Here is a 16140-nt window from a genome sequence, read left to right as displayed (position 1 = left end):
AGCTAGGAAGACTTCCTATTTTCTTATTACCTCTTTAGTTTGGGAGTAGCGCTTTCTGTACATCAAAAGTAATTTCTTTGTACATCATGGTGCCAACCTCAGTCACTCACGTTACAATACATATGTATGGTACATTACACATATTACTGAGGGTGGCACGGTGGCACTGTGTTAAGCATTGCTGCCTTGTAGCACTGAGGCCCTGGGTGCAATTCCAGGGGTGCCCTCTGTTTGGAGTTTATATGTTCTCCCCATTTTCACATGGGTTTCCTCCAGGTGCTCTGGATACCTCCCATAGTCCAAAGACATACTGGTAGGTTAATTGGCTTCTGGGAAAACTGGCCTTGGTGTGAGTGTGTGCCCCGAGATATACTGGTGTCCCATTCAGGGTGTAATCTGCCTTGGGCCTATTGCTTGCCAGGATAAAATTAGCCCCCATCCAAACCTGTACTGGATATACTGATTAGAAAACAAATGGATATATTCTAGTAGAAATAAACTAGACAGATTAATATTTCTAATATCTTTTTTGGACTAGTAATATTTGAATGAAGGAACAAGTAAAGGTTTATTCCATGCTAAGAAGAAAAGAAACAACATTTTGGCTGCGGAGCCTTCTTCGGCTATGGTAATGTTAGAATTAAGTCGATCATAAAGACACACAACATAATTTTTCGCAGGACACCGACGATGAGTTGCTGTGCACAAAATGATCAGCTAAAAAACATCAAAATAAAGTATTTTTTCTTTGTGAGATTTAGAACCGCCATTACGAGAAGAAAACTGAAGTTCACTCGTGACATTTTTCAAAATTAGAGCTTTAATAGAGATGGCATTACAGAAAAAAAAACAATTATCAAAGCAAAGAAACATTACGTGCCACTCTTCTCCAATATTATAAACTGCATACAATCATATAAATTAGCAATACGTTTAAATATCTAAAGCCCAGGGGGCTCCATTATTCACTTGGTTCTGTACAGGTTTTAAAGAAGTATTTCACAGCTCGCCATCACTAGAAAACAGTAATGCAAACTTTGGCAGCAGCAGCTGCGTACACCTCCGTTATCTTCTAGATATTATATACATTTTGGATAAAAGAAAAAATCAAAAACAAAAAGTTCCACACCAACATCCTCAAAAGATGACATACAAACTTATCAATATGATGATAAAAAAGTTGGTTGGCTATGTTACTTAAAAAAGATTTAACATAGAAATAACTGCTGTCAATAGTGAGTGCTGGTGTATTAGGTTTATCAGGTTACTTGAGACCAAGAAAAAGCCCTATATTGTCTCTAAGTTTCTTTCTAGCTTTTGCACTGTGTCAGTGTTTCTATATACGGTATTGGCACCCTTCCCAGACAGCTACATTTATTTCTGCACATGCCTTCAGCCTCTCCATAGCAGTGCTATTTGTCTCACTCAAGTTAATGGCCGAGAGAGCAAAAGGTAGGCATTGATTCCTCAGGTAGGCATTGATTGAGACCACATTTCAGAAGTAGATTTGCTTTGCGTCTCCTGGCACTTGTTCCATGGGGCAGTAAGGGCATTTCAACCTAGAATGATAAAAAAAACAAAAAAAGATTTTATGACTGCATTTACTGTCATAATATAGGTGCCGTACACATTAGCTGTTTGCCAGTTCTACATCACATACAGTCGTGGCAATCATTGGTTCACTTCTTTTTCACCTGTCAGAAGGAAAAACTCACTATTGTTGTAATAACCACACTGTTACAGTCTTTTACATTTTATGACATCAGATACTATGTGTAGTAGACACATTTGTCATTAAGATCGTTTACAGGAGTCAGAAAATGTTGTATATTGCATAGTCAGAATGTCTGGACCATGCAATATACAACGCAGTGTCCTGAAAATCTGACCAAGTCAGAGTGTCGGACAAAGGATAATGTCAACGTGTCCGTATTGCCAAAGATTGTACTGCTCTTACGGACTGAACTTAATCTGAACACTGTAGTCTGTCCACAGATTGTGCAAACAATGAACAATAACTCTGAGGCAGCACCAAAAGAATACCAAAGTTATCACCGGTTTTGAGGTTTATGGTTGCACATGCTGTGCATTTCAGCAGAGCAGGGTGGAGACTTTAACGAAACCACATATTGAAATGCAGCAAGCTGCAAAAACAGAAACCCATTCACAATAAAAATAACACATTTTTACAATCCTGGTGTTAGTTGCAATACCAGGTCTATATTACGCCTCAAAAATGATGCACACAGATCTATGTCAGAATGATTCCTAAAAAAGAAATATTTAGATTGTGCATTTGCTAAAACCGAACACCTGTTTACATTCAATAATCAAGCTGCCAATGACACACAACAGTTTTCTTTTCTGAATACACTAAAAGATTCACAATACAATGGAGAGTCAAACAACTTCATGCAGTTTGAGTAAAGTATAATAAAATAATCACTTTGACAGAGCACTAACAAAGCTCAAAAAGAAACTACTTATTTACTTTGAATTTCTTTTATATTTGTTGACGTGGGTTTTCATCTTTTCTAATAACAATGAGCTAATTGAATGTATATGTACTGGATGGTTCATGTTATGTATAGTATAGTTCCTACGCATTTATGCTGAAAGTACTCCAGTTTCACAGCACTCTTGTTATAGGAATTGTTACAGAAAAGGAACTTACTTGCTTCCATTGATCATTTTATTTAAAGCATCTCTGGAAATGATGTGGCCACACACCAGCTTCATAGGGGGATTACTATCTGTTGTCTGCTGTCGAAGAATAGGGCAGGCAAAGACCGAGTGATACCAGCATTTTTTACCCAGGTCAACTTCAATCTGTTTATGTAAGAGAAAAAAAATCTTTAGGATGAAATCAACATCTTATTGTTAAGGGAGAGCTAATATTGCATTTCTACAGCTACATACTGAACGTCTCAATTCCCAATCAAGACTTTCACAGTAGAGTGCTTGGCAGGCTTTTTCTACCCATCCTATACATTACACACTGCAAATATACTTTTTCAACCTCCACTGTGAAATTTATTTTAGGTTAACCACTAAATTATGAGTAGCCATAAATTATTTTATTATTAACCTTTCTTCTGTTTTTTTTTTAAAAAAAACCTTCCTTCACAAATGTAATGGTGTCAAATGTACTTTCAAGACGACCGAGAGAGGAGGACAAAACGGTTACTTACAGGCAACTCATCCTTCTGGTTCCACACTCCTGTGCACTGCCTCTGTTCTATGACAGCTTTGATGTTAATGAGAGCTGGCAGAGCCACACAACCTGCTGAAAAACTAAAGCATAAAAGGGTACAACCCGGTCAGCCCCAGCAATCACTGCAGAGTCTCAAGTAAGGGGCAAAATACTACTAGAATTTCTCTCGCTTTGTTTTCCTCTGGCTGGCAGGGGTGCACGGTTATCTTCATCATGTTGTATTATGCGTTTGTTTCTCAACCAAGAGCCGTTGAGCCAAAAATAATCCATCCTTTCAGTCTTCTTTCATCATCTGTAAAGCTGGGTTTTAGGGTGTATGTATATATCGAATGAGAGAGATACACATATTTGAAAGCATCTCCATATTCAAGCTAGATGTTAGAAGGGTAAATCTATTCTTCAACTATGACATCAGTTGCAAAGACTTTTACGAGATGAAAGATTTGACAGTGATGGTATGTCATTACTGGGTATGGGGTGACACTGTGTATTTAGGTATATCCCAGATACACGTTCAAACACACAGGTGTAGCCAGCATGGCACAATCTGGCAACAAGAGGTTACTAGGACCTTCAGGTTTCACCCAATCAAAATTAAACACCAGCCGCTCCCTCCGTTGATTATAAGCACCTGTAATCAACTCAGACAGCTGTCAATCCTGCCACAGGGCTGGCGTAAGCGCTTGACTGATCACACTACAACAGGCAGCAATGCTGAATGGAAAAACCCCAACATGGCCTTGTACCTTCAATATGCAGCGTTTCTCTGAACTGTTGTTCTTCATTGATGCGCACTCTCTCTCTCCTTCTTTCACGGAGGTCTGACAATTTTAACTGCCAGAACTCTGTGCCTTAAATGTACTTGCAACCCACTTCTGCACGTGCACTTCTCGTCATTTCATAGTCAGGAGAAAACGAGTCTCTCGGTATTACATTCAGCCAGCTCAACAACGTTACACAATAAGTATGAAATTATACTTCCCCTTTCTGAAGAGCCTCAGCAGATAATTCTAGATTATAGAAGATTACAATTGAGCAGGTAATTATGAGATTTAGTGAGTACTTTGTGTTCAAAGTAATTCAAGCTGCAAGATTTTTTTTGTGACTTCCAGGACCCCTTGAAGTCCCTGGCAGTCAAGTTGAGACAGAACTATAACCAACTCTAAACAGTTAGATAGTATCATATTCAATACTAGGCTGCAGAAAGGTAGAACTGATCATATACTCCTGACCAAATTTACCACAAGAGGCTATTTACCTGTGATACTGTGGCAATGACACTACTGCTTATCATGGCTAAACTGTTAGCAGCAAGCAGTCTAAGCTGTGGTACACCTTCACCAGTGCCACTGACAGAACTAACATCCAGTTAAACAAGGAGCATGCATCTATAAACAGCAGTCTATACATTTTCTCTCGACTTCTCCTACCTGACACTGAGAGGGGAATCCACTGAGAGGCCGAGCAGCGAGCAGGCGTCTCTGGTGAAAATGTCACAGATATCAGCCCACTGATTGGAGTCCAGCAAGTGAACGTAAGGAGAGTTCTCTATCCCCTGCCGCAAATACACTAAACTGCCCATCAACACCTGGATGTCTGCGCAAAGGGAAGGAAAAATCAGAACACTGGTGGCTTGCTTTTTAATTCCTCTTGAAATGTCCCATTTGCTTTTCTCGACTCCTCCACCCAATTTTAAAATGGCTGAATCTTAAATCGACCCAGCCTACCTTTACAATATACTAGTTAAGGAGGTACAAGGAGCGTAAGATTTCCTCCAAAAGATGCAGTCAGGGGCATCCACCATTTTCCCCCCCTGGGAAAGTCACACTCCCGGTCACATTGGGACCTATAGCGCTATATAACATACTAAATCACACTGGCGGCAGAGGGAGCTCACAGCTGCCCTAGCTGCTATAGCACAGCAAGAGGGGGGTGCCCTGTCTGGCTCTGACCCACCTAATACCAGGGGCACTTGGCAAATCGTGTCCCACTACACAAGGAATCCCAGTCAGACCCAGATAATATAACAGCCCAAAAACAAAAGAACACCTTTCTGATGGTTGACAGCGAAGGGCTGGAAGTTTTTTGCATACTGCAGAGCCTCCTTCTGATTGACTGTGCCCCCCATTAAAAGGCTGATGAAGTACAATCTGTGCAGTTTGAATTCTAACGAGCTGTTCTGTGCCATGAGCATTTCCCTGTTATCCACCGCCCACCTGGAAGAGAATGAGATCGGTTAGAGGTGCCTATCACTTCTGGCAGTGCTAAAACCCCACACAAATGTGTCTGCGGCCACAGTATTTAATGACTCTCTGGAACTTCATCTGTGGTGCTCAAATCAATACTTGGAATCAGTTCCTATGGATTAATAGTTACTTGCATCTGCATTGTGCTTTTCATCCCATGGGATCCCAAAGTGGTTCATGTTCACATACAGATGGAGACCCCCTTTATCCGCTTAAGTAGCGCAGCAGACTCCCCAGCAGCCAGTATAAGGTAGCAGCCCCACCCAACACCCAGTCAGGAAGAGAAGTAATTGCTTCCCCTAATGGATTAAAGGGGGAATTTAAGGAGCTAGATCCTGGAAGCCCAAAGAAAAATTTAGCCAGGAGACCTGATTTAATACCTCTGGTCTTTTGAGCTGTGCTACAGGATTGTCAATGACCAGTCGTGAAACCAAGGTCCAGACTACTCACCCAAAGGACATTACCTTCTACAGTAATGTGTTCCCAGCCTCTATATCGGGGAACTGGTTAGGAAATTCTGGTCCAGAAGGAAGAGTGAAACCTTCTAATCTATCAACACCACTTACGGCAACCTGATTTTCTTTAGAAACCTTGCATTCCAGTACTAACTGAGCTTAAACTTAGCTTAGCTTCTGACACCTGGTTACAAAGGAGTAACACTGCTTTGTTATTAAATTTAATTTTACACATGCTCAGAATGATACTCAAGTAGTTTTTAATCCTAACATGATGGAAGGTGTATTTAATCTGACAGTGGATAGAACAAGGATTGAGCATAAGTAACAGTAAAGCTTACTCTAATGCAGGTCTTAAATCTCTGAGTTTAAGTGCTTCTAGGATTCTGTTTAATTCTACAAAAGGTTCCTTTTGACTTGGGTCAATGCAAAGTCCAGCTTCCTGAAAATGAAGAGATAGGCATAGGATTACAATCTTCATTTTTTTTTTAAATCTCCACAAATTAACAAGGAAACAAATCTATAAAAAAGACTGCATATTCAGAAATTAATGGGCTATCATCTCAAGGCACTTATCACTAAAACCTTTAACCCATAAACCTTTCAACAGTCTCTGATAAACAACCCCACTTTACTTTATTATTTAACTGTTTATGTATGTTCATTTTCACAGCTGGTGGATTTTCAGAACTGAAGGAGAGAGACTATGGATTATATTAAGGCTTAATTGTGCGTTAGTTTCAATTGACTGCGTCAAAGCACTGAAACAGAGTTTTGCAGAAAAAAAAAACATCCCTGCTTTTTACACTACAGTCCTAAAAGAATTTTACAGTTACGGAAACAATGGCAGGAACAATTGTGATGCACGCCTACTGCATACCTTTGAGATTAAAAAAGGGAAGCAAGTTAAAGCAAACAAACCGGATACTCAACTTATCAACCACCCTCGTGCCCTGTTACTATCTGCTAGGTAGATAAAGCAAAGACAAATGATAGTATTAATAAAGAAACGAATGTGTCACAAGATCTCACCCTCTTGAGTGGCCTCTGATGAAGCTACATTTATGAACTACCAAACTAGGCAATTATGGCTCAAGCTTTGCAAGCTCTACTTCACATCCCTTACCCCTGCTCAGGAGGGACTGCTGTTTCTCAGCTGAGGTGAACCATTCCTTACCTACAGAAACAACAGAGCCAACTTAGCTTTCCTTCTTGGTTCCTGGGTATCAATGCAGCAATTTATGGGCAGCATGGCGGCTCCCCCTAGACATCAGGCACTGGGGTGGTTTCGCAAAGCATGTCAGTGCGGTCTCCAGGGATGGCAATACCAAAAGCACTGAGCAGGACAGCTCTCCACTAGACTGCGGAGAGGCAGACTTGCTGCCCGAATGGGCCAAGCCAGTTCTGAAGTCCATGGAACAGAACCACTAAAAAGCCACTACGCAATGCTCCTCCAATCCACTGTACCTGGTCTAGTACAGCAGCCAGTTCAATACCACTGGAGTTCAACCGGTGCTCTTTTTATTTTGTCAACTTCACCTTGTTATTGGTTGCTGGAAACGAATATCCTGAGTGTACGAAAATGGGTTTGAGGTTGCATAACGTAGGCCTGCAAGGATGGGGGGAAAAAAAAGGGTGGCGTGCCGACATAAGCGCGATAGCGTGCGAGCACGCTGGGCGAAAGAGACAAAAACAACGGCCTTTTCTACCTGACACAGCTCCTCGGCCACATCCAGCATGCCTTGCCTGAAGAAGTGCTCCACCAGGACCTCGCTGAGGATCCTCTGGCTCTCCGACTGCCAGCAGCCCTCGATGCCCACGCTGCTGATATCCGAGTCCAGATTCTGACGCCAAGAGGAGGACACGAACACACTCAGTCTTCCCCAGACGATTTCTCAAAATACCAGTAAACGTACAAAAGCTCTCCGAGGGCAGCGCAGTTATAATCTTTAGAAATCTCGATATGAACACAAACGAATCTATGTGGTATAAATCTTTTGTAATGATGTTAAAAGCCGAATTTCTCACTTCCAGTCACCACAGAACCTTACATCCACGAATTCGGACATAGTGCAGCAGCTTGGAAGAAATCACAAACCCAAAGTTTTCCAACAGCGTTGTTAGATTTCTTCAGTTGTTAAAATGACAAAAACGCTGACGGCCGTCTTTTCGGCTTGGTTTAAAAAGGGCACAGTACAATGATGATTTAGTGTTCGTCTTTTCTAAAGTACGTTAAGGAAGAGCGTCAGATCTCTATGGAAATAAAGTGGGAGAAACCGCGGAAAAGAAAAATCAATACTCTGATGTCGGGAAAAAAAAAAACATTGAAAATGAGCTGACAGGCATTATGTGGATCCTGGCAAATAACCAGCCCAGAATTTCAGCTGCAGTTGGTTCAAAATGACTTCAAAGTGTCGAGTGCCTGGAGGCCTTCCCACTACTACCTCTGTAACAATCGCTGCTTTCCTCCAGCCTAAATTTCCAGTCTTGTTGTTAGCTCCCTGTCAACTCCATACTTTGCTTTTTAGACAGGTTTTGAATAGTTAAAATCAGCAAGGAATCAATACTGCCAAGCTCAGGCAGCCATGCATATATATCCTTCTATTTGTACTGGGAGTGTCTCTTCATGGCATGCTTATGCAGAGTAGTGCCGACGTCTGGCAAAAAAGGGGAAGATTGATCAAGTATCTAACTCTGTCCTGCCATAGGGATGCAAAGCACTTAACCAATATTTTAGAAATATAAAAGCACATTGGCTACACATTAAATCCATAAGAGCTGGACATGCACAACACCCATGAAGGCTAATGACAGACAGCGCCATCTAGTGGTTATTCTTTTACTAGTGCAACTTCACTCTGTGCCCAGAGCTCGATAGTTTATTACTATTACTCTGATTTCCTTTAATTCAAAAGATTCGAGAACCACAAATTAGATAAAAAACACCTACCACAAATTACACAATAAGCGTTAACGACACACGCAATCTACGATTGTCAGGGCATATTTGTTCAACCTAAATTTAAATGTGTCAGGTTTCGTATTCCATGCAGAAAAAATGACTTGTGTTGCACCCTGCCCTGTTTTCCAGGTCTCTCGATAAAACAGCTTTTGAAAGAGGCTTCCTCAAACTGAACGAGAAGACATAACAAGGCGACGTGTATCATTTTTGTTGAATATAAATAAAACAGGAGGACTGCAGTTATCAAAACAAAATGAAAAAACAGCAGTTTAAAACAGAGACTGGAGATTCTGGAACGGCCCAACCATTAAAGGCAGTTCTGCAGTCCAGGCACCACCACTCCAATCTAGATTACTGCCTTTAGTCGACTGTGACCGGGATTCCAAGAAAACAGCGAAGCACTGAAAATTAGAAGCTTTAATTGTACATTTCAGAAAGAAGCATACAAGGGCCTCGTCACTCCTATGATAGTTTGAGTATATTAACAGTTCCAAACTAGGAGGGGACTTCAAAATGTGAAAAAAAAACACTCACCTTATCAATAGCCTTTCCTACTCGGGAAACACTACTGTGAATGTCCTTGTGGTCTGAGGCCAACTTTTGAACAGTGTCTTTTATCCTTTTACAGCACTGGGACAGGACCAGGGACAGGGTCCCTGATAACTCCAATTCATGATCTGAGGAGAATAAAACAAACACAGTGAGATGAGTAGCAGGCTAACCTTTGTATACACCTATCAAGTCCACAGGTAAGAAACTACTCATTGCACAGCCTTTAAAACTGCATGGTTTTTTCTTGCATTTTCACTCCTAACATTTTTTAACTTACCAAACAACAGTTGTGTTATATCGTGGGTTCAGAAAAGTAGATGAAGGGACCATATTACATTAAACAACAGCAATTAGGATATTGCAAAAAAACACATTGTGTTAGTAGGCCTGATTTGCTATTGTCATTATATACTATGACGGTGTAAACCACATAAAGATTTTATATTATGCTTTTCTAATTACAGATGGTAATGAAAAGACAGATCAATCTCATTTTGCAACTAAAAAGACTTGTTGAAACAAATGAAAAAGCAGGTGCAACATCACAAACACGCAACAAATACAGCAAAAGCTGGCTTAACAACACAGAGAAATAAATGACAAGAAAGATTATTTAATGTTTGTGTGCAATACATTAAGGCCATTGCCTACCACAGAATTTAATCTCTCAAAACATACCTGAAAAGCACAGCTTTTAATATTAAGCAAACGTCAAGGTTTTTTTACAGACCACAAAAAATAGAAACGTGCACAACAATTGTAATGTTTTAATCTAAATAAAACATTATAAAAAACGCAGATCATGCAGAACCTGCAGGATATCTGATCTGAAAGGATGTGCATCACTGTGTCACAGTAATGTCTTTTGTAAGAATCTGAAATGTGTGCCGTGGGATTGGAAATCAAAACAAAATAGTAGTAGTGTGTCAAATTATTTTCTCCCTTTGCACCTTTATACTAAACGCTTTTTATTCTGAACAAACTGAACCAGTGTCTCTCAAAACGTGGCTGAGTAAAGGTTAACTTCTACAGAAAAGTGGAAAAAATTAAAAACCATCTCAGCTGCTGAGCCTTCTTCATGTATCCTCACACTTCAAGATGGCTCCAAGGCCAAAACGTTGCTCCTTCTTTCTGCTTTTCAACGTGGGATTAACCTTTTAACTCTTCCTCTGCAGATAACACACGCTGATGAACTCCCCACTGAATTTTCTTTAAACACAATACATTAGTAGGTTTCTTGCACAAATACTGTTGACATCCATTAGCACTGGCATGCTGCCTTTGTTGATCTCTGTCTGTTCCTAAAGCAACCAACCCTGGGTGGCTCTAGGAACAGACAGAGCGGTTCATACAGTGCCTCCCATCCCCCAGAAAGAGGCATGCGTGATTGCAACATGTGCATGCACAACATGGAAAATGCTACTATTTCACAAAACAAAAAGCATTTGCAATGGCAATAAGGTATACACTACAGAAATATGCAAAGGAACAAGCAACAGGTTTATTCCATGCTGGAAAAAAGAAGAAAGAAAGCACGACGTTTCGGCCATGGAGCCTTTTTCTTCTTCTACATAAATATTATTTAGATTTTAAAGAAAGTAATTAAAAAGTCATTTTAAAACAGTAGCAAAGGATTACTCCAGAATTATGTTTTGACCTTTCCATTGTTGTAAGCTTTTTCGTGTGGGGAAATTCTGGAATCCTCCCACAGTCCAATGACATACTGGTGGGTTAAACGGCTTCTGAGAAAACTGGCCCGGGTGTGGGTGTGTGTGTGTGGGTGTCTGCCCTGTGATGAGACTGTTGCGCTTCTTGCTTGCTGGGATAGGCTCTAGCTCCCCCATGACCCTGAACTGGAAAAAGGGGTTAGAAAATGGATGGATGGATGGTATTCTGATTTTCATGCTGCCTAGAGGTGTACTCGCTTAAGGCACCATGTGTCGACCTTCCCTGCAGGTCTGGACCTTTTGACAAAGAGAAGGCACACTTGCTTTTGGGGGCGGTACTGTAAAGGAGACTCTATTACCCACTGCCTGGCCCAAGCTTATTTTATTTAAAGATGGCATTTTGAAATCTGAAGATTCAGATTCAAAGAGGACACTCTGTTTGGAGGGAGAGATAGTTATCTGAACCTGTATCTATTGAATGGAATTATATTCATGCTATATAACGTGTTGTATATGTTAGTACCACAATTCGTCTACGTTTCTATATTGATATCTTCAGAATTATAAAAAAAGTTATACGGCCTCACAAATCAACGGGTAACTTTAATTATTCAAATAATTCTTCTCCATCACTTTGAAAACTCGGGAATTTTGTCTTTAGCTCTGAGGGAATGGACACCTTCGTTTTGTGTTTAGGGACAGCAAAACAAAATATCACAGATATAATTTAAAAAGTGCTGTATAGTACTGGGTCAGATAAGACAGACATTGTTGCTGAGGGGCTGCGAAAAAATAATTCCTGTTCAGAACTAAAACTGAACGGGGTACCAAGCTAGACACGTCCACAACTCTATAATAAACACTCTCTTTTCATCCCAAGAACCATTATGCTTCGAAAACCTTTGGGGAAAAAGAACAAGGAAAAATCCCGGACGTTTTACGATATTTGAAAATTCCTTGGAGATTTAAGGACCAAAAAGGATGACATGTCACGGCATGTCCATGAAAAATGGCCGTATAGCAGTCCAGGTATAACTGTAGCATAGCGATCGATTATGTAGCATATTAAAACGTCGTTCTTCAATTCGTTATGGAAACAACACCTCCCGATACGCAATAAAGCAACAGGTCTGGGGAAATAAGTATTTTCCCAAGTGGCGCTTGTACGTTGCTGTACTAAACCTTTGCTCTTCGTGCTCTAAAAACACGACCATGTGATATGTTATAGTAGACTCCTGCGCCAAAAAACGTTTTCTTCAAACTCACCCGAACACATGTTAAATGAAAAGGGTGTCGCTAAAAGATCATTTGCACTAAACGTCTTTATTAAGAAGCCTAAGGTCTGTACCGAGTATTGAGCCACTACTATTTCCCCTGTACCAGAAGGAATGGAAACGATCAGTACAGTTAAGGAAAGCCACATACAACCATCACTACACAGGACCTTCCAATACAAAACACAGAAACGGCAAGTTTAAAAACACTTAAATGATAAGCACGCTTTTGACTTCTATCGGGTTTTCAGCGCTTCGTGGTTTCTTTTCAAAATGTTAACTAGTGGATCATATCCGCCACAATGTACAGTACCAGTACTACACTGTAGTTACTGTACCGGGTGTTTTGCTGCACTGAGACGAGACAAAATCGTGAACGCAGAAAACACGTGACTACTCACGGAGGCAAGAAACAAACAGGCCTAAACGAAACTGTGCGAAACCGCAATCCTGCGGAACTGGCACGTTTACAAAGCAATCGGACATCGAAGTTTTCTACACACCTAACCTGGCTGTAGGCCTTCGCCCATACAACTAAAACGGGCTGACCATTTTTCATGGGTCTGGAAGATGATCTCACGACAGCTCGATAAACACAAAGATGACATTCCACGTTTCCCTCATCAAAATATAAACTCACCGCCAGTCTGTATTATCTCGTGTTTCAGGCCACTGGTGTACTCGATCAGCTCTTCCAGTGTCCTATCGCAGTGCTGCCCGTAGCTCGAGAATTTCTGCAGCACTTTCTCCAGCTCCCGCTCCACATTAACACACTGATCCATGACGCTGCTCGTCTGCGCTACAGAAATACAATCAGAATTTAAGAAAGGGAAAGACACGCAGCGCCAAACACGCACACGAAAAAAAAATCAAAACCAAAACACCTTCACCTCAACTTTGGCGTAAGCAGAATGTTTTTGTTTTTAATGGACCTGAACATTGACCCGATTTCCAAGGGCGACACCAACAGGCTGGCACACAGGGGGGTGCCGAAAATATTAGGACCACGCGAAACATAACCAATTTTTCAGTATATACCTAAATGCAAAAATATATCTAAAGGAATAAGGTAGAATTTGTAGAAGCTTTAGTTACCTGCTGTTCTTAAGCAACACAGCACATTTTTATCAGTTATCACGTCCCCTGCTGTACCACGTGACAGGACCGAGCGAATCGCGTGACTGAGCGTAGCGGAACTTCCGTTTGACATCCCGAGTCCGCTCGGTCCGTGGCTTGTGTTTGTTTACCAATTTACGAAACTTCGTAATGATGTTTACAAATCGAAGTTTGTGTGACATTTTGAATATAGCTCCCTTCATCAATTCAGTGTGTAGTCATATAGATTTTTTATCCATTTATTAATGACCTACACGCACATTTTATTAACTGTTTGGCAGTAATATTATCGAACTACTCTGAAATCAGTGACGCAGCGAAGAGTTGCGCTGAGAATGTGGTTACACCAGAACTGCCACCGAATGCATTTAGCGCTCTGCACTTTGTGCATACTGATATGAATTTTGATCACATTGGTTTAAAGTTATGTTTTGATGATTATTTTACGTTTGACTAGCCAATTATATTTCAAATTAGTACTTATTTTGGAGAAAGGGGACGAAAATTAAAGAGAAGATGTGAAGCTTTTTATATTTATAAATGAGAGTTTGTGAAAAATATACACCTTAGATTTAGCAAGATTTTATGAATAATTAACAAGTGCAGTGATACACGTCTAAGTCAAGACTCTTAAATATTTTGTAAATGAAAACTTGGAAGTAATGTGTTATATACAATAGTGTGCAAAAGTCTGTGTTAATAATAATAATTACACTTATATAGCACTTTTCTGGACACTCCACTCAAAGCGCTTTACACCACCACCACTTCATCCATGTGCAGCATCCACCTGGATGATGCGACAGCAGCTCACCACACATCAGCTATCAGTGGGGAGGAGAGCAGAGCAATATAGCCAATTCATAGAGGGGGCTATGATTGGTAAGGGCCAATGGGAAATTTGGCCAGGACGCCAGGGTTACTCTTTTCAAGAAACACCCTGGGATTTTTAATGACCACAAAGAGTCAGGACCTTGGTTTTACATCTCATCCGAAGGACGGCACCTGTTCACAGTATAGTGTCCCCATCACTATACTGGGGAATTAGGACCCACATGGATCACAGGGTGAGCACCCCCTGCTGGCCCCACTAACACCTCTTCCAGCAGCAACCTTAGTTTTCCCAGGAGGTCTCCTATCCAGGTACTGACCAGGCTCACACCTGCTTAGTTTCAGTGGGTTGCCAGTTGTGAGTTGCAGGGTGATATGGCTGCTGGCTCATGTTGTGAGAATTAACAATTTACTCAAAGTCTCCACAAGTGTTGTGTAGTAGTATAACAAATAGAAGCTTGTCATTTTATTCATATTGGTGAGAATTAGCTAGCACCAGTATAGAAGAACTTGAGGTAACTTCCACATGAGTAGCACATATACAGGTAAGTGTTGTAGTAGTTAATTCTACACATTTAATAAATTTAATGAGGTTTTCCTTAGTGGGAATATCATTTAACAATAATAGTTAAATGGTCTGGTCCTTTGCTCATTTTACCCCGGACTAAATCAAAGACTTTTGGTGACTGTACCTTTTCTGTTGCTGCTCCAGTGTTATGGAATGACCTTTCTCAGACTCTACAACTTTTTTAAGATAACTTTTTAAAAAGCTCTTTGAAACGACTCAAAACTTTCCTTTTACCAAAGTCTACATCTGGTTGACTACATCTGTTAAACCCTGTATGCACTTGTTTATTTTTGTGTGTACTTTTTATTGTACTTTAATTTGTTTTTCTTTATTCATGATGTACAACGTCCTTGGGTTTGGAAAAGAGCTTTATAAATAAAAGTGTATTATTATTATTTATTTCTGTCCATACATCAATAAGCTTACAGGCTATGTTTGCATTGCAATATACAGATCTATCAGATTGAACTTATCTTAAAATGCAATGGCTATACTGTATATTCAAGAGAAGATAGCTTGAATTCTGTTTCTGCATAAAGCAGGGAAAACACTAAATGAAAAGGATAGAACAGTTTTACACAATAATGTGTATGTAAATACAGAAGAAAATAGTAAAGAAGGAAAATCACCAGAACAAGTCGGGCAAACATAGTAGAAAATACAAGTTCCTAAAATGTTTTTTTTTTGGAAGTCTTCACCCACTAGTGAATTGACTGAGATGGACAATGCTATATTTTTTTATTAATAACAGACACGATAGCCATGTAGCCATGCCATGGCTGAGACTTTTTTCTATGTGTATTTCAGTTACAACATTTAAAAAAAAGACAATTACTAATTTATCTAGGCACTACTTACTGCAGAGCCCAATAAAAAGTATGTGCCTGACTGATGATGACTGTTGTGTCTCTGCAACGGATGCGGTGTATTAACTCATTACATATATGACTATTTAATAATTTAATACAATAAGAAAACTGAGCTTTAAATTTCAGAGAAGTTTTGCCTATCAAACTACATGCTGTTTGGAAAGAAATTTAAATGAAAATTCTATACAGTTGCAAGAGAAGGAGAGGGAAATCACATTCTTAGTGCAAATGACTCACACAATTTCAACTGCAGTTTCCTCCGAGAGCATTCGGTACTTAATAGCTGTCTTAATAACATGTATAGCATCTGGAATATAAATAATATTTTTAAAGTGCTCATTGAAAACTCACATTCTTTGCTCCAAAAAGATATCAGTTATCCAACA

General features: G+C 40.1%; 1 protein-coding gene across 3 annotated transcripts; it reads right to left on the bottom strand.

Moving 5' to 3' along the window:
• Positions 1–800: 800 nt before the first annotated feature.
• Positions 801–13595, bottom strand: LOC102684452 (E3 ubiquitin-protein ligase RMND5A). Of its 3 annotated transcripts, none has more exons than XM_015345006.2 (10): positions 13466–13595; positions 13011–13169; positions 9412–9554; positions 7625–7759; positions 6257–6357; positions 5264–5430; positions 4645–4810; positions 3192–3294; positions 2675–2829; positions 801–1559 (listed from the first exon to the last, which is right to left on the bottom strand). In XM_015345006.2, exons 1-10 carry the CDS (start codon positions 13578–13580, stop codon positions 1496–1498), a joined length of 1308 nt encoding a protein of 435 aa, XP_015200492.2. In that variant the 5' UTR covers positions 13581–13595; the 3' UTR covers positions 801–1495. The 3 variants fall into 3 exon arrangements, with proteins under 3 accessions (XP_015200492.2, XP_015200493.1, XP_006629696.1); XM_015345007.2 differs by lacking the exon at positions 13466–13595 and adding an exon at positions 13261–13347; XM_006629633.3 differs by lacking the exon at positions 13466–13595 and adding an exon at positions 13261–13341 and having other exon boundaries at positions 13011–13164.
• Positions 13596–16140: the final 2545 nt, after the last annotated feature.

This window comes from Lepisosteus oculatus, chromosome 1 (genome assembly GCF_040954835.1).
Source record: "Lepisosteus oculatus isolate fLepOcu1 chromosome 1, fLepOcu1.hap2, whole genome shotgun sequence".
In the NCBI taxonomy this organism is placed as follows: Eukaryota; Metazoa; Chordata; class Actinopteri; order Semionotiformes; family Lepisosteidae; genus Lepisosteus; species Lepisosteus oculatus.
This window is presented reverse-complemented; position numbering and strand designations above follow the sequence as displayed.

Bases quoted from the DNA above. Each gene is read 5' to 3' on its own strand.
- LOC102684452 (XM_015345006.2), bottom strand. From the start codon at position 13,580: ATGTCAAACGGAAGTTCCGCTACGCTCAGTCACGCGATTCGCTCGGTC. The intron at 6,358-7,624 runs GTAGAAAAGGCC...CTTCATTTTCAG, and splicing joins TGGCCGAGGAGCTGTGTCAG to GAAGCTGGACTTTGCATTGA. The intron at 2,830-3,191 runs GTAAGTAACCGT...TTACATAAACAG, and splicing joins ACCAGAAGGATGAGTTGCCT to ATTGAAGTTGACCTGGGTAA.